This window comes from Cherax quadricarinatus, chromosome 6 (assembly GCF_038502225.1).
Source record: "Cherax quadricarinatus isolate ZL_2023a chromosome 6, ASM3850222v1, whole genome shotgun sequence".
In the NCBI taxonomy this organism is placed as follows: Eukaryota; Metazoa; Arthropoda; class Malacostraca; order Decapoda; family Parastacidae; genus Cherax; species Cherax quadricarinatus.
Genome location: NC_091297.1, coordinates 3,121,473 through 3,139,417, shown reverse-complemented (window position 1 = coordinate 3,139,417; position 17,945 = coordinate 3,121,473). Strand labels below are relative to the sequence as shown.

The following is a 17,945-nucleotide window of genomic DNA, read 5'->3' as shown; positions in this document are numbered from 1 at the left end:
ATGAATCACCTGGCCCATCAACAGTGGCTCCTGGGCCGGCAAGGGGCAGAGCACCTGCGCATGAGCACCCGATGCCTAAAGAAGAATGGGTGCAAGGAGGAGGGCGTGGTCGCATGTGGAGTGAAGTGGTGGTGGCTCCTCCTGGGGAATCGGAAGAAGTGGTGATCCATGAATCACCTGGAGTTTACCTGGAGAGAGTTTCGGGGGTCAACGCCCCCGCGGCCCGGTCTGTGACCAGGCCTCCTGGTGGATCAGCGCCTGATCAACCAGGCTGTTGCTGCTGGCTGCACGCAAACCAACGTACGAGCCACAGCCCGGCTGATCAGGAACTGACTTTAGGTGCTTGTCCAGTGCCTGCTTGAAGACTGCCAGGGGTCTGTTGGTAATCCCCCTTATGTGTGCTGGGAGGCAGTTGAACAGTCTCGGGCCCCTGACACTTATTGTATGGTCTCTTAACGTGCTAGTGACACCCCTGCTTTTCATTGGGGGGATGGTGCATCGTCTGCCAAGTCTTTTGCTTTCGTAGTGAGTGATTTTCGTGTGCAAGTTCGGTACTAGTCCCTCTAGGATTTTCCAGGTGTATATAATCATGTATCTCTCCCTCCTGCGTTCCAGGGAATACAGGTTTAGAAACCTCAAGCGCTCCCAGTAATTGAGGTGTTTTATCTCCGTTATGCGCGCCGTGAAAGTTCTCTGTACATTTTCTAGGTCGGCAATTTCACCTGCCTTGAAAGGTGCTGTTAGAGTGCAGCAATATTCCAGCCTAGATAGAACAAGTGACCTGAAGAGTGTCATCATGGGTTTGGCCTCCCTAGTTTTGAAGGTTCTCATTATCCATCCTGTCATTTTTCTAGCAGATGCGATTGATACAATGTTATGGTCCTTGAAGGTGAGATCCTCCGACATAATCACTCCCAGGTCTTTGACGTTGGTGTTTCGCTCTATTTCGTGGCCAGAATTTGTTTTGTACTCTGATGAAGATTTAATTTCCTCATGTTTACCATATCTGGCCCATACCTGGCCCATCAACAGTACAGTTGTCAAGTGAGGAGGTACAAGAGGGCGCAGCAGTGAAGGCTATTGAGGAGGAGTTGGAGACGGTGATACAGGCTATGTTACAGTCTACGGAGGTGGAGAGTTACAGCGAACAAGACCCTGGGATCAGGGCAGAAGGTGTGTGTGGGGAAGGGGAGGATCAGGTGGCACCTGTGGTGGACAGTGCGAGTGCCATGGAGGGGCATGGAGGCGGATTAAGGGTGGTAGAGGTGGAAGTCCATTGTGCTGGCTCCCAGGACTCAGATATGGAAACTGAGGGAGCTACAAGGAAAAGGGCAGCAGCGTCAGATTCGGACGATGTTCTGACACCGGCGCAAAGGCCGGGGAAAAAGACATGGGGTTATGGTACCCAGAGTGACTCTGCGAGAGGGCCACAACAGAAGGGGGGGGATGGTTGGGAAGGAGGGGAAAAACTGTGGCAAAGGCACAGTCCAGGGGAACGGTCTGAAAGGGAAGAATCTTGACATGAAGCGGGGAAGGAAACCTTAAACTGGCCTCAGGTGTGTAACAGTAAATATTAATGGTCTGTGTGATGGGGTTAAACGGGAGTGCTTCAGGATGTTTTTGAATAGGTACAAGGTTGACGTAGCTTTTGTGCAGAAGCACAATTTTAAGCTTGGTCGTGAATTAGTGGTGCCTGGGTATCAGGCTTATGTGTTGCCATCTGAGCGTTTAAAAGGAGGAGTGGGTGTGTTTATCAGGGAGGCGAGCCCGTTTGTATTGCATAGGAAAGAGGGGGGGGGAGGGGGGAGAGTATTACGTGTGGAAGGATGGTGGATGGGAGAGAGAGTGGCGTTTGTGTGTGTGTATGCCCCAGCAGAAAGTGACGTGAAAGTGAAGATGGATTTTGTGCGGGAGGAGCTCATGTATTACCTATGCACGTTACCGTCTGTGGCGATTGTGGGGGGGGATTGGAATTGTGTAATTAAGAAGACAGACGTGGAACCCAGAGGAGCGGGATATTTTTCCTCAGTCTTGGGGGGCCTGCTTAGAGATCTTCAGTTACGTGATGCTTTTGGGGGAGGTCTGTGGGAGGTGGAACATACGTTTATAAGAAGGGGATATGCGTCTCGTTTGGACAGGTTATATTTATCTCAGAGGGTTTTGGTAGAGTCTTTTAAAACTATAGAGATGGTGTCTTCCGATCATAGGGCGGTATTAGTGGAGGTGGGATGGGATGCTTTGGCTCGTAGGCAGGGAAGTTATTGGAAACTGAACACGATGGTTTTGGGGGATAGGGAGGATTAGATAGATTTTGCCACCGAAGTGGCTAGTTTATTGTGCACCCCATATCCATCCTGTGGACGGTAGCGTGAGAGCATGTGGATACACAAAAGGCCTAGGAACTAGGCCCCAAAGGGTTAACAGGAATACATATGGATTTATATCTACATATCTATAGTTCACTTATCTGTTACAAGCAAATTTAGGAAATTTGCTTAGTATATCTGGTATCTTATTTTCATTAATAAGATATCTTGACATGTCACATAGGTTATTATACTGTCTGTCTCTGTATTCCTCAATAAGTGGACAATTAAGCACATAGTGTTCAAGACAGTGACCATATGCCTGATCACATAATTTACATTTAGTTTGATCATCTGTGTGTCTCCCAAACTGCCAGAAGTACTTGTAACCAAGCCTAAGCCTGGCCACTACAACATCAGTCAGTCTGTTCACATTGCAAGTTGCTCCATAAACATACTTATCTACGTTCATGTTATCATAGTGGGTTATAGATCTACTCAGGCTTCTAACTGCATTCCTATAACAATCATCTTCATTATTTACTTCTCTCCTAATATTATTCCTAATGCTAGACACAGTTATACCAAAGTTATATTCTACGTTCTCCTTCTGGATACTCTTCTTGGCTAACATATCAACTTTATCATGAAGGAGTAATCCAATGTGTGATGGGATCCATAGCAATTGTACATTAATTCCTTTGTCCCTAATTTTTGAGTATCTATACCTGGCTTCCCCAATGAGCATGTTGTTGGAGTCATTATATGAGCCAAGAGCCTTCAATGATGACATAGAATCAGTAATGATGATAGAGTCAAGCTCAGTGTCATAGGTTAGCTTTAGCGCCATTAGGATTGCAAACAATTCAGTTTGCAGTGTAGACGCCCAGTTGTTAATTCTTATGCCTAACTCAACAAATTTATTATCGTTCTTAACTAGGGAGGTGGCAACAAGAGCAGATGCAGCCCTGCCAGAAGACTCCTGTTTAGATCCATCAGTGTATATAACTTGTGATAACTTATTACTACCAGCTAGGCGAAAAATTTCTTCTTGAGCAGTTGCTCTAACAAGAGATTTAAGGAAGGGATTACTAGCAATGAGCTTCTTGGGAGGGACTTGTAGGTATGTGATATTAAATGAACACATCTTCCATGGAGGGGTGAAATGCTCTTGTTGCCTACAGTGATACAGTTCATGCAGGTTATAAAACTTAATGCAATTGCACGTTTTCACAATCCATTTAGATCTGTGTGTATTTACCTCTAGACACTTGGTAAGATTCACTGTGACAGTGTCTGGTTCGTTTCTCAACATTCTAATACCGAGTACAGTGTTAATTTCAACAATCCTATCACTGATACTAGAAATACCAAGCTCCTTCCTCATGTTAAGAACTTTTGTAGATCTGGGACACCCAAGAATAATCCTGAGAGCTTCATTTTGCATTAACTCCAAGGGTCGGAGGGAACTTTCTCTAGCTAATATCAACATGGGAGCAGCATAATCAATTAAGGACCTAACATAGGCTATGTACATCATTCTCACGATTCTCACATTAGCACCATAGTTGGGATTGTAGCCAGCAACAGCTTTGAGAGAGGGATAGGGAGGGAGTGGAAGCATTTGCAATATTTTGGGAACAGCTCTGTGCCGACAGAAGAACTGAGGAAGACATGGTAGGATGGTGGGATAGTGTGGCTAAGTTACGAATACGTCAATTTTATGTGAGGGAGGGCAAACGCATTAATCAATTGCGGTATGGTTTGTCAAATTACTTAGAATCTAGATTACAGAATTGTTACGAGGGGGGGGGCGGTGGCCGGGGTGTACCCGGTGGAGGATATACACATGTTGAAGGACAGAATACGGGATTTGCAAGAAGAACGTTTTGCAGCTGTACAGGTACAGGCGGGGTTAGACGAAGTACTCTGGGGCGACAAGCCATCAGCTTGTGTGCTGCGAGGACAGAAGGTACGACAGCGAACGACTACAATACCGGGTTTGCAAGTCATATCTTCTGTGGGGGGTTTTAGAGAGGGTCAGGTATTAAGGGACACCAAGGGGATGAGTGCATATGCAGATAGATGGTTTGAGGAATACGGGAAAAGTAGTGGGGTGGATGGTGAGGTTCTTGGGAAGGTATGTGAGTATGTGCTGTGCAAACTGGGGAGGAGTGATCGGGAGGCACTGGGTGGGGTCATTGAGGAGGGGGAAATATGGAGAGCCCTTATGGACATGAGGAAGGGTAAGGCACCCGGGATCGATGGTTTACCTAGCGAATTTTATGTACAGCACTGGGGTCTGCTTAGGGGTTTCCTAGTAAGGTTAATGAATGCCATGAAAGACGGAGGTAAGATGGGAGAATCTCAGGCAACGGCGGTGGTGGTGTTGATCCCAAAGGGTAAACAGCAGAGTACCCTTCAGGATTATCGAGCCATTTCATTGCTTTGTGCTGATTATAAATTATTTGCGAAAATTCTTGGGAATCGGCTTAAATGTGTTGTGGGGAGGGTCGTGTTTGAGTCTCAGTTTGGTTTACCTGGTAGGTCAATGAGCGTGGGCCACGGGGTTATCAAGGGGTTCCTGGAGGACATGGAAAGGGAAAGAGGGGCGTTGGTGGCGTTTGATTGGCAAGGGGCTTATGATAGGGTGGAAAGAAAGGCTTTGAGGGATATTCTCCTACGACAGGGGTTTGGCGAAGAAATAGTGGGGTGGGTGGATACGTTGTACTCAAACGCGAAGGTAAGGGTGCAAATCAATGGGTGTGTGGGGGGGGGGAGTCAACATGGAGCGGGGTCTTCGGCAGGGATGTCCTTTATCACAAATATTGTTTGCATGTGTTCAGGATCCCTTTTATAGGATGGTGGAGGATCGTCTAAGGACGGGGGGCAGGGATGGTGAGCTGAAGCCGTGGCCTGGTTTGGTGGGCTATGTTGATGATACCACTATTTTGGCAAGTGAGGAGACACGGTTAGGACTTTTGGGGGAAGTTGTACACACTTTTGGGAGAGCTACTGGGATGAAGGTAAATCTGGAAAAGTCAATGATCATGGGGCTGGGAGAGTGGACAGAGAGATTAGATTGGGGATGTGATGTTGTGCAGCGGAGGACCGGGAGTCTGAAAATCTGCGGTGTCATGTATGAGGCTGACCTGAGTGCTGCAAGGGTTAGCAATTCGAATAGGATGGTGGAACAGGTGCAGCGACGGTTGGGAATGCTGCGACCTCACCATTTAACCCTTAGGCAACGTGTAATTGTCATCAATGTATTACTATATAGTAAAGTCTGGTTTGTTTCGGCTGTGATGCCGTTAACAGGAACGGCGATCACGAGTATTCTTAGAATGGTGTTCAAATTTTTGTGGGGTTCAGGGTGCAACTGGTTGCGAAGGGAGGTAGTGACATTGCCGGTATGTAGGGGAGGGTTGGGTTTGTTGGACTTGAGAAAGCGCGTGAAATGTGTGTTTATTAAGAGGGAAGTGATGAGTGCAGGTGGATGGAGGGAGGGTCAGCTAGATAAGGTACATGCTCACCTGAGGAAATGGTATGGAGGGGCGGAAATGAAGGAATGCGAGACAGTGTTACGCGCCTTAATGTTAGCCAGGGAACCAGGAAAAGTAAAGGTGGGAACTTTGTGTAAATTGTTAGAGAGACATGTAGTGGCGCCAGTTGAAGGGATCTACCCCATGTATGCATGGGATGTAATATGGCGAAGATTTAGTAAATTAAGGATACGACCTAGGGCGCGTGAGGTTATGTACCGTTTCCTGCATGGGATTTTGCCAACGGGAGCGATGCTCCGAGATAGGAGGGTTATTGAGGGTTGGGGGTGTGGCAGATGCAGTGGGGAAGAGACTGCGTATCATGTCGTCTATTTTTGTGAAGGTTTGGAGTGCATCAGGGTATGGATGCGTAAGGTAGTGGTGAGGGTGGGGGGTCAAGGTGTGGCGGTATTGCGAGCGTTGAGTCTTGATATGAGTGGTGTGGAGGAGAGTGTGGTAAGAGGTTTAGCATATGTCATCGTGGACTACATATATGTTTTATGGGGTATGAGGGGGAAGGTGGGTGGAGATGTGCTGAGAAGGCTTTTGGCGGCGACGTTTTATCGAACTTTGTGTCGCAACAGAGACATTTTTGGGAAAAGGTGGGAAGAGTATTTTTCTGAGGGTTATAGAGGACTAACAATAGGGAATTTATTGGAGTTATAAGGGGCTTTAACTGCCGGGGTGAGTGGGTTGGTAAAAGGGAAGGGGGGGTTCAGGGGATTTCAACGGGCTCACCTCCTTGGGAATGCAGTGATGTGGTTGGGTGTGATTGGAGGTACTAGTGTGTGACCAGATGAGAGGTTGTGCAAGATAAGTTTTGCTTAGTTCCCTTGATGGGGAAGGTGTAAGGAGCAGATTAAATATATAACATGTATTAATGTATAACCTATAAATTATATAACATGTATATTTCTTTGATAGCGTATTATGTTCCACTTGCACTGGTATTGCAATTAAATTTGAATTTTCTTGAGAGGGTTTTCCTTTCACTATTTCCTTGAAGCACTGAGTTATTTTTGCCTTTTTTTTGTAACGTGGTCCAGCATCAGTTTTGACGTAATTACCTATTATTATTATTCTTATTTAAGGTATTGTAATTTTGGTAGTCCTGTACCATTCATGGTTGTAAATAATGTTTCCTCAAGTGACATGTGTCATAATAATCCTAAATTGAGGATAATTAATGTCATGATTATTCAGGTTGGTGATAGGTTAGTTTTCAATGTGTGTGTGTGTGAGTGGGGCGGTGATGATAGGTCACCTGTGTTGCAGCACAGGTTTCTTAATAAGGCATATTGTAGGTCTGGTGTATTTGTTGCGAGTGGTATTACGGGTGATTGTCATTAAGCTTGGAGCATTATTGTGTTGAGGTTGTAATTTTAGGAGTTTTATTTATAGCCATTTTGTGGCCTTTGTTATTATAACTTTATTCCTTCTTAAATTGTGATATGTTTTAAAAACTTGTATATAGTAGACTGTCAGATGTTGCCTGGATTGTTTTGTGTTTATATATTGTTTTACTGATGTTATCCTTGTTCATTTTTTTTATATATGTACCTATTAATATTTGTACATGAAGTTTTAAATAAAATATAAAAAAAAAAAACCTGAGAACTCTAGAACTGCAGACACATTCATCACCTTCAAAACTACCATTAGAAAACATCTTATCTCCCTGATACACCCCGTCAACTAACTATACGAATACCACCTGGTGGTTCACACTTACACTCACTCACTCATTTGACCATAAACAGAAATATTAATCTCAATCATTAAATAATGAATCCTGTGATACTCCAATACTGAAACTATGTACTGTGCCAAAACAAAAGCATTCACATTGCTAAACTCACAAACTAGTATTTAGTCACTTAGCCATAATACCAACTTACCTCATAATTTGTAATATTTTACAATTAAGAATAAAACTAAGTCTGCCCGAAATGCCTAGCCATGCTAAGCGTTCTAGTGGTACACTCTGTAATCACTATTTTACTACATGTAAACCACACAATAACCAAATTCCTGTAAACTCAGCATTGTAATCCTTATAGAGAATAAACTTTGAATTTGAATTTGAATTTGGACTGTACATTAATTCCTTCGTCCCTGATTTTTGAGTATCTATACCTGGCTTCTCCAATGAGCATGTTATTGGAGTCATTATATGAGTCAAGAGCCTGAAGACTGGGATATATTCACCAACACCAAGTAAGTTAGTCCTTTATTCGTACATGCAGGCGAGATTTCTTGCACCATCAGTCATTTATGGCAATGTGTCCTATAAGCCACTTGTGAGGCTGAGGTACCATTATTATTATTATAATCAAAAAGAAGCGCTAAGCCACTGAGGTACCAGCCTCAGGGCTCCGTGTCAACACTCGGAGGCAGTCCAGACAAATTTCCACACCTGGCAACAAAAAAATATATTAATCATGAAAAACAAAGTCATCGTTATTATGGCGACCATGGTCAGATAGGAAATGAGTGAGACAGTGGTGTATGCTGTCAGCGGTTCAATAAACCCCAACAACAACAACATTAGTGAGACAGGAGAGTCAAGATGGATTCAGTAAAATAAATAAATAGTACATGAACTGTATCATGGTATAAAAGAACAGCATTTTAGGATTTTTAAGGCCTGTTGCTAACTCAGTTTATCGACTTTCGGTTCTTCCTGTGTGTGCGTGCTTACTTGACGTAATTGGGACATTTTTTTCGTTCCCGTTAGTATTCTCAAGGGGAACTTTTGTTATAGTCCCAATTACCGGCTTTGTACGCTTTTCTTCCCCAGAGAGAGGGAAGTTGGGCTCAAAATGGCTTAAACTTCAGAAGCCTTCAAAACTCCCAACAACAATACTTTATTATCTGTTTACTTAAGAAAGCAATTTTTTGTTCCAGATTGATTAACCTACATTAGACAGTGTTATATCTTTCGTACCGTCAAAATAAGTATCTAAACGCTACCTCGGTACACCCAGCCTTGAAAATAAAGACTTGGAAGATGGAATCGTCGAGAGGAGAGCAGCAGACGAGACCATGTAAGGTGGGAGTGTGCAGTGTGTGTGGTGTTAACCAGGCCAAGTATACATGTCCAGCTTGTAGCATTAAGTCTTGTTCTCTCTCCTGTGTCAAGTCACACAAGAAGTGTCAAGGATGTACTGGTATTCGTGACAGAGCTGCCATGGTGCTCAAGGAGGACATGGATAACCTTACTCTCTTGAGTGACTACAGGTACGTAAGTTTATTTTTGATACAGGTACATATAAAGTTGCATAAATTATAATCCCTTCAAGGAAGGTTCCTTGATGCTGGTGAGGGGCTCATGATCCAGGAAACTGGATCTGTGCTCCAGTTCCTTGAATTTAGCCTGAATACCTTCATCATATGCTGCTATGTATGATAATTTATTATTATTATAATCAAGGGGAAGTGCTAAACCCGTTGGATTATACAGCACGTGTGGGGGGGGGATGAAGGTATTTTATTATTATCACACTGGCCGATTCCCACCAAGGCAGGGTGGCCCGAAAAAGAAAAACTTTCACCATCATTCTGGCAAGACAGTGATGGAGTGAATGATGGTGAAAGTTTTTCTTTTTCGGGCCACCCTGCCTTGGTGGGAATCGGCCAGTGTGATAATAATAAAATACCTTCATCCCCCCCCCACACGTGCTGTATAATCCAACGGGTTTAGCACTTCCCCTTGATTATAATAATAATAATAAATTATCATACATAGCAGCATATGTGTAAATTACCAAGGATAACCCCAAAAAGTCAGACAAAGTGATTTATTTTCCAGTGACTTATTTCCATTGGTACAGTAGGTGGATAGTGCATGTGGTAATTAATAGGAAGTTGCCAAGCATCAGTTCTGACATGTAAAAGAAGATTTCCTTCAGTTAATTAACCGTATAGAGTTAATAACTCGGGATAGCATAAAAAACATCAAAAATGCTGAGCATTTCTTCATATTCTATGTGACCTCTTGTGTCTGTGTCCCATCTCTGGAACATCCCGTCTTTGTCCACCTGTGTGTGTGTGTGTGTGTGTGTGTGTGTGTGTGTGTGTGTGTGTGTGTGTGTGTGTGTGTGTGTGTGTGTGTGTGTGTGTGTGTGTGTGTGTGTGTGTGTGTGACTCAACAATCAATATTTGCACCAATAACTCATTACAGTTGTGACCGGGTGTGGAAGTGTGAATTGCTCATTACTCTATAATTTGTTCATGATTGTAGCCAAAGTATAAACGTAAGTAACCATTCTACAGAATTCATTACCTTTGTAACTTGTGAGCTCATTGCCTTTGTACCTAGTTCAGCTATCAAAACTTTGGGGGCCCAGTCCCTGGACCCATTACGTACCTCTGTAATCTGTAAATACCTTTGTAACTTGTCATGATTGTGACCAGACTTACCTGGAGTTCATTACCTTTGTAAATTGTGTGTTCATTACCTTTGTAAATTGTGAGTTCATTACCTCTGTAACTTGCTCAGCTATCAAAACTTTGGAGTCCAGTCCCTGGACCAATTATGTACCTCTGTAATCTTTTGACTACCGCCCACAGGATGGGTATGGGGTGCATAATAAACATATTAAACTAAAACTAACTAACCTTAACTAGGATGCGACCCACAATGGTCAACTGTTAATAATGCTGACTATGTGGCTCTATGTGAGTTTTGTAATATATGTAAATCTAATATTAAATGGATTTCATAATGGATGTTGTTATATTTTGTAACCAATCTGAGCCCAACCCATCCCTAGCCTATCCATGCCCTTGAGTATGCCTGGAAGGCGTTTAGGGGGGGTCAATGCCCCTGCGACCAGGTCCATGACCAAGCCTCACGGTGGATCAGGACCTGATCAACCAGACTGTTACTGCCAGTCGCATGCAACCTGGCTGGTCAGGTACTAACTTAAAGTACCTGTCCAGTTCCCTCTTAAAGGCAGCCAGGGGTCTATTGGTAATCCCCCTTATGTATACTGGAAATCAATATTAGCCATTCTTCCACCAAGAGGGATAAATATCAACTACTCCATGTTACCTATTTTTTTCTAACCCAGCTTGTTGCCATATATATCACACCATGTTTTTCTAAATTGTTCATTTGTGGTTGAATGTAGATTTTAATTTAACCTAAATTAGCTTTAAGTAAAGAAAATACAGTAAACCCTCGATATAATTTGCTTTTATTGTGGCAATGTTTTGCTCTCCAGGAGCTTTATCAAGCCATTACAAACAATACGTAGACACAGGGTATATCTAGGCTTAGTGAGGTGTAAGACTAATAGTAGTAATATTAGTTTTAAGAGTAATACAATATGGTAGAACAATCAGCTTGTACATGAGTAAAAGGTTATAAAAGCTATTACTCATGTACAAGTTGATTGTTCTACCATATTGTACAGTGGAACCTTGGTTTTTGTGATTAATCCGTTTGAAAAAGTCTGACGAAAACCGAATCATACGAAAACTGAAGCAATATTTCCCATCAGAAATAATGTAAATCCAATTAATCCATTCCAGACAACCAAAAATATTAACAAAAAAATACATTTTATAGAGAATAACTATAGTTTTACATTCAGAATACACTGAGAAATATAACTGACTAATGAAATGGATAAATGAACATTGAACATCACTTTTACCTTTATTGAAGACTCTTGTTGGCGTATGGAAGACGGCAAGGAGGGGAGAGGGAGGAGGAGAGGTTATTGTTTGGAAGGGGAATCCCTGTTCATAAGGAATTCAGGTATCAAGGCCCTATCCAGGGTAACTTCCCTTCTTTGTCTTTTACTGGCACTAGAACCAGCTTGAGTCACTGTAGCCCTGTCGCACAAAAAATCTGTTCAGAGAGGTCTGTTTGTGGCATCTCTTTAAGATTTGCCTAGAATGGGACAAGGCATTGTCATTGAACATGTTGCAGACTTGGCTTCCAACAGCTTCATCAGGGTGATATATCTTCACAAAACTTTGCAACTCACTCCACTTTGCACACATGTCCTTAAACACTGAAGAAGGCATGTTCTCCCCTCTCTTTCTCCTCCTCTGAAGCAATTTCCTCAGCTGCGATCTGTTGCTGTTTCAGTTGAAGGTGTTGCAGCTCTTCAGTGGCAAGCTCTTCCCTGTGGTCATCCACCACTCTTCCACATCCTGGCCACTCAAATCCAACCCCATGGACTTCCTCTAACCCACAATAGATTCTACAACAGGTGTAGGGTTGTCAGGGTCAGCCTCAAACCCTTCAAAATCCTTCTCTTGGACACATTCTGGCCACAATTGAATTCTGCCATGTTTCTTGCCATCTTTTATCAAAGGGCTGGCATTCGGAACTTTCTTTGGCCCCATAGTGGCTTATTTAGCAGTTGCATTCAATAAACAAACACAAAAAACAATGGATTATTATGAAATGTTTCAGATGAACACACAGGGTAATGCTCACTTGATGAGAAACAAAGCCAGACTGACTCAGAACGTATGGGATGCTTTGTGTGGGCGCAGGCAGGTGGACACATTCGGTACGGCAAACCAACGAAAACCGAGGTGATGATTGAAAACTGGGACAAAATTTTGACGAAAAAAGTCATCGAAAACTGAATTCTACGAAAACCAGGGCAAACGAAAACCGAGGTTCCACTGTACATACATGAAACTATATCTATACTGAAGTTAATGCATTGCAAATACAGTATCCCCAGGCAGCATGCTATTAAAAATATCTGTAACTGTAACTGTAACTGATTTTGTACTACAATATCTCTGTAACATGTTTATTACTGCACAGTTTGTTCTCATAATTTCAGGCTTCTTGAAGAGATAGATAATAAGCTGGAGGATAATTTAAGAAATCCTTTAAGACGTCATGTGATGAGGAGCCTCAAGGATAAACCCTCCTTGCCCCATTTCCTCCATCGCTTGAGAAATGAAGCCTGGAACCGAGGTACAACATTGAAGTTTATGCCTAGTCACTTCACCAGTCGCCGGGAAAACACCACAAGATACAACTTTAAAGAAGGAATTATACGGTTAGGAATATGAAAGATTTGTTTTGTAAATATAAAAATTTCTTTATTTTTAATTTTTTAACTTGTCATATATTTCATAGCTTACCCTAAAGAGGAAAATAGTCTCATCAATAATTATTTTCTAGCTTCCTTTCCAAAAAGGCACAGTTATTATCATTAAATGTTGACCTACCTAATTAATAAATCATCCCACTTCTGAAGTCCAGCCATTGTATTTCCCAAATGCCAAAAACAAAGTACAGCTGAACTATTTTCCTGAGTTTTTCCACAGGTATTGCCATGCTTCAGCAGCACACCAAATGCCATGAACAGTGTTCCTCTGTTCTTTCTGATCAAACATACTCTCCCTTTACTGGATGTTTTAAATTCTTTTTACACACCCTCCTTCCAACTCACCATTTTATTTTTCATGCACTTTTCAGCCTTTCCTTGATCTTTCCTTACTTCTTCCATCCACCCCTGATTTAAGCACCCTCTTTATCATTTTATCACGCTTCTTTCTGCATATCCAAACCATCATCTGCTCTTTGCACAATACCTTACATCCCACCATTTCATTCTTCATTCTTTATTTTCTGCAGAAAATTCACATTGATCTTAGACAAGACATTTCTGTCACCCTTAATCACTTCTCTCTAACATTTATAAACTATACTTCATACCAGTACACAAGTTTTGGCACCATTTTATTGTACTCGTATATATTTTTATAGGTAGTAGGTTGGTAGACAGCAACCACCCAGGGAAGTACTACCGTCCTGCCAGATGACTGTGAAACAAAAACCTGTAACTGTTTTGCATGATGGTAGGATTGCTGGTTTCTTTTTCTGTCTCATAAACACGCTAAGATAACAGGGATATCTTGCTACTCCTACTTACACTTTGGTCACACTTCACAGACACGCACATGCATATATATATATACATACATCTAGGTTTTTCTCCTTTTTCTAAATAGCTCTTGTTCTTTTTTATTTCTTCTATTGTCCATGGGGAAGCGGAAAAGAATCTTTCCTCCGTAAGCCATGCGTGTCGTATGAGGCGACTAAAATGCCGGGAGCAATGGGCTAGTAACCCCTTCTCCTGTATACAATTACTAAAAAAGAGAAGAAGAAAAACTTTATAAAACTGGGTTGCTTAAATGTGCGTGGATGTAGTGCGGATGACAAGAAACAGATGATTGCTGATGTTATGAATGAAAAGAAGTTGGATGTCCTGGCCCTAAGCGAAACAAAGCTGAAGGGGGTAGGAGAGTTTCAGTGGGGGAAAATAAATGGGATTAAATCTGGAGTATCTGAGAGAGTTAGAGCAAAGGAAGGGGTAGCAGTAATGTTAAATGATCAGTTATGGAAGGAGAAAAGAGAATATGAATGTGTAAATTCAAGAATTATGTGGATTAAAGTAAAGGTTGGATGCGAGAAGTGGGTCATAATAAGCGTGTATGCACCTGGAGAAGAGAGGAATGCAGAGGAGAGAGAGAGATTTTGGGAGATGTTAAGTGAATGTATAGGAGCCTTTGAACCAAGTGAGAGAGTAATTGTGGTAGGGGACTTGAATGCTAAAGTAGGAGAAACTTTTAGAGAGGGTGTGGTAGGTAAGTTTGGGGTGCCAGGTGTAAATGATAATGGGAGCCCTTTGATTGAACTTTGTATAGAAAGGGGTTTAGTTATAGGTAATACATATTTTAAGAAAAAGAGGATAAATAAGTATACACGATATGCTGTAGGGCGAAATGACAGTAGTTTGTTGGATTATGTATTGGTAGATAAAAGACTGTTGAGTAGACTTCAGGATGTACATGTTTATAGAGGGGCCACAGATATATCAGATCACTTTCTAGTTGTAGCTACACTGAGAGTAAAAGGTAGATGGGATACAAGGAGAATAGAAGCATCAGGGAAGAGAGAGGTGAAGGTTTATAAACTAAAAGAGGAGGCAGTTAGGGTAAGATATAAACAGCTATTGGAGGATAGATGGGCTAATGAGAGCATAGGCAATGGGGTCGAAGAGGTATGGGGTAGGTTTAAAAATGTAGTGTTAGAGTGTTCAGCAGAAGTTTGTGGTTACAGGAAAGTGGGTGCAGGAGGGAAGAGGAGCGATTGGTGGAATGATGATGTAAAGAGAGTAGTAAGGGAGAAAAAGTTAGCATATGAGAAGTTTTTACAAAGTAGAAGTGATGCAAGGAGGGAAGAGTATATGGAGAAAAAGAGAGAAGTTAAGAGAGTGGTGAAGCAATGTAAAAAGAGAGCAAATGAGAGAGTGGGTGAGATGTTATCAACAAATTTTGTTGAAAATAAGAAAAAGTTTTGGAGTGAGATTAACAAGTTAAGAAAGCCTAGAGAACAAATGGATTTGTCAGTTAAAAATAGGAGAGGAGAGTTATTAAATGGAGAGTTAGAGGTATTGGGAAGATGGAAGGAATATTTTGAGGAATTGTTAAATGTTGATGAAGATAGGGAAGCTGTGATTTCGTGTATAGGGCAAGGAGGAATAACATCTTGTAGGAGTGAGGAAGAGCCAGTTGTGAGTGTGGGGGAAGTTCGTGAGGCAGTAGGTAAAATGAAAGGGGGTAAGGCAGCCGGGATTGATGGGATAAAGATAGAAATGTTAAAAGCAGGTGGGGATATAGTTTTGGAGTGGTTGGTGCAATTATTTAATAAATGTATGGAAGAGGGTAAGGTACCTAGGGATTGGCAGAGAGCATGCATAGTTCCTTTGTATAAAGGCAAAGGGGATAAAAGAGAGTGCAAAAATTATAGGGGGATAAGTCTGTTGAGTGTACCTGGTAAAGTGTATGGTAGAGTTATAATTGAAAGAATTAAGAGTAAGACGGAGAATAGGATAGCAGATGAACAAGGAGGCTTTAGGAAAGGTAGGGGGTGTGTGGACCAGGTGTTTACAGTGAAACATATAAGTGAACAGTATTTAGATAAGGCTAAAGAGGTCTTTGTGGCATTTATGGATTTGGAAAAGGCGTATGACAGGGTGGATAGGGGGGCAATGTGGCAGATGTTGCAAGTGTATGGTGTAGGAGGTAGGTTACTGAAAGCAGTGAAGAGTTTTTACGAGGATAGTGAGGCTCAAGTTAGAGTATGTAGGAAAGAGGGAAATTTTTTCCCAGTAAAAGTAGGCCTTAGACAAGGATGTGTGATGTCACCGTGGTTGTTTAATATATTTATAGATGGGGTTGTAAGAGAAGTAAATGCGAGGGTCTTGGCAAGAGGCGTGGAGTTAAAAGATAAAGAATCACACACAAAGTGGGAGTTGTCACAGCTGCTCTTTGCTGATGACACTGTGCTCTTGGGAGATTCTGAAGAGAAGTTGCAGAGATTGGTGGATGAATTTGGTAGGGTGTGCAAAAGAAGAAAATTAAAGGTGAATACAGGAAAGAGTAAGGTTATGAGGATAACAAAAAGATTAGGTGATGAAAGATTGAATATCAGATTGGAGGGAGAGAGTATGGAGGAGGTGAACGTATTCAGATATTTGGGAGTGGACGTGTCAGCGGATGGGTCTATGAAAGATGAGGTGAATCATAGAATTGATGAGGGAAAAAGAGTGAGTGGTGCACTTAGGAGTCTGTGGAGACAAAGAACTTTGTCCTTGGAGGCAAAGAGGGGAATGTATGAGAGTATAGTTTTACCAACGCTCTTATATGGGTGTGAAGCGTGGGTGATGAATGTTGCAGCGAGGAGAAGGCTGGAGGCAGTGGAGATGTCATGTCTGAGGGCAATGTGTGGTGTGAATATAATGCAGAGAATTCGTAGTTTGGAAGTTAGGAGGAGGTGCGGGATTACCAAAACTGTTGTCCAGAGGGCTGAGGAAGGGTTGTTGAGGTGGTTCGGACATGTAGAGAGAATGGAGCGAAACAGAATGACTTCAAGAGTGTATCAGTCTGTAGTGGAAGGAAGGCGGGGTAGGGGTCGGCCTAGGAAGGGTTGGAGGGAGGGGGTAAAGGAGGTTTTGTGTGCGAGGGGCTTGGACTTCCAGCAGGCATGCGTGAGCGTGTTTGATAGGAGTGAATGGAGACAAATGGTTTTTAATACTTGACGTGCTGTTGGAGTGTGAGCAAAGTAACATTTATGAAGGGATTCAGGGAAACCGGCAGGCCGGACTTGAGTCCTGGAGATGGGAAGTACAGTGCCTGCACTCTGAAGGAGGGGTGTTAATGTTGCAGTTTAAAAACTGTAGTGTAAAGCACCCTTCTGGCAAGACAGTGATGGAGTGAATGATGGTGAAAGTTTTTCTTTTTCGGGCCACCCTGCCTTGGTGGGAATCGGCCGGTGTGATAATAAAAAAAAAAAAAATAAAAATATATTTTTATTTTAGCATCCATTGATAAATTACTTTCTATATACTCCTTAACACCTCTGCAAATTTCACTCTCTCATCTCTTATGATTTATCATATACTTCATCGACACATTTGCTTCCAAGTATTTATATACATGTATATACGTATCCACTTCCTCCATGCTCCTTCCAGTCTTACCTCAAATCTTTCACTCTTTGCACTGCACTGGACATTCCTCTCATAACATGCATTTACATGGGCAGTTGGGCTAGCAGTAGCAACATCCTGGTTGACCAGGCAAGCACTGTCAAGCCTGGCCTAGGGCTGGGCTTTTAAGAGTAGGAAATCTGTCAAAACCCATCAAAGGTATATCAGGTATAACCTTTTCCCCTCCAACATTTCCTTGAATAATCTCTCTCCCTTTCACCTCAGATTTATTTACCCTTCTAGTCATCCTGTTTTGTTCCATCTTCTCTAAATGTCTAAACCACCTCAGCAACCACTCATCAGCCTTTTGACTTATACTTTTAGTAGGTCCACATTGTCTAATCTTCAAGCTCTGAATTCTCGACATAATATTCACACCACACATTGCCCTCAAACGTGATATCTCTATTATCTCCAACCGCCTCTTCCTCTTCCTCCTCCTCCTCCTCCTCGGTGTAATGTTTAAAACATTTGCTTCATGCCTGAATAACAGTGTTTGTATTACTATTCTTTGGTATATTTCCCTTTTTTTGCCTCCATGGATAAAGTTATGTTTT

The 17,945-nt window shown here is 42.2% G+C and overlaps 1 protein-coding gene across 1 annotated transcript in view; it reads left to right on the top strand.

Annotated features, from left to right (window-relative positions):
* Window positions 1-7,969: 7,969 nt before the first annotated feature.
* Window positions 7,970-17,945, top strand: part of LOC128694016 (box C/D snoRNA protein 1) — a 30,264-nt gene continuing 20,288 nt past the window's right edge. Inside the window, exons 1-3 of the mRNA XM_070079864.1 lie at window positions 7,970-8,065; window positions 8,756-9,088; window positions 12,667-12,888. Of these exons, the coding sequence (XP_069935965.1) occupies window positions 8,859-9,088; window positions 12,667-12,888 (452 nt within the window). The 5' untranslated portion in view covers window positions 7,970-8,065; window positions 8,756-8,858. The remainder of the gene's footprint in view (window positions 8,066-8,755; window positions 9,089-12,666; window positions 12,889-17,945) is intronic.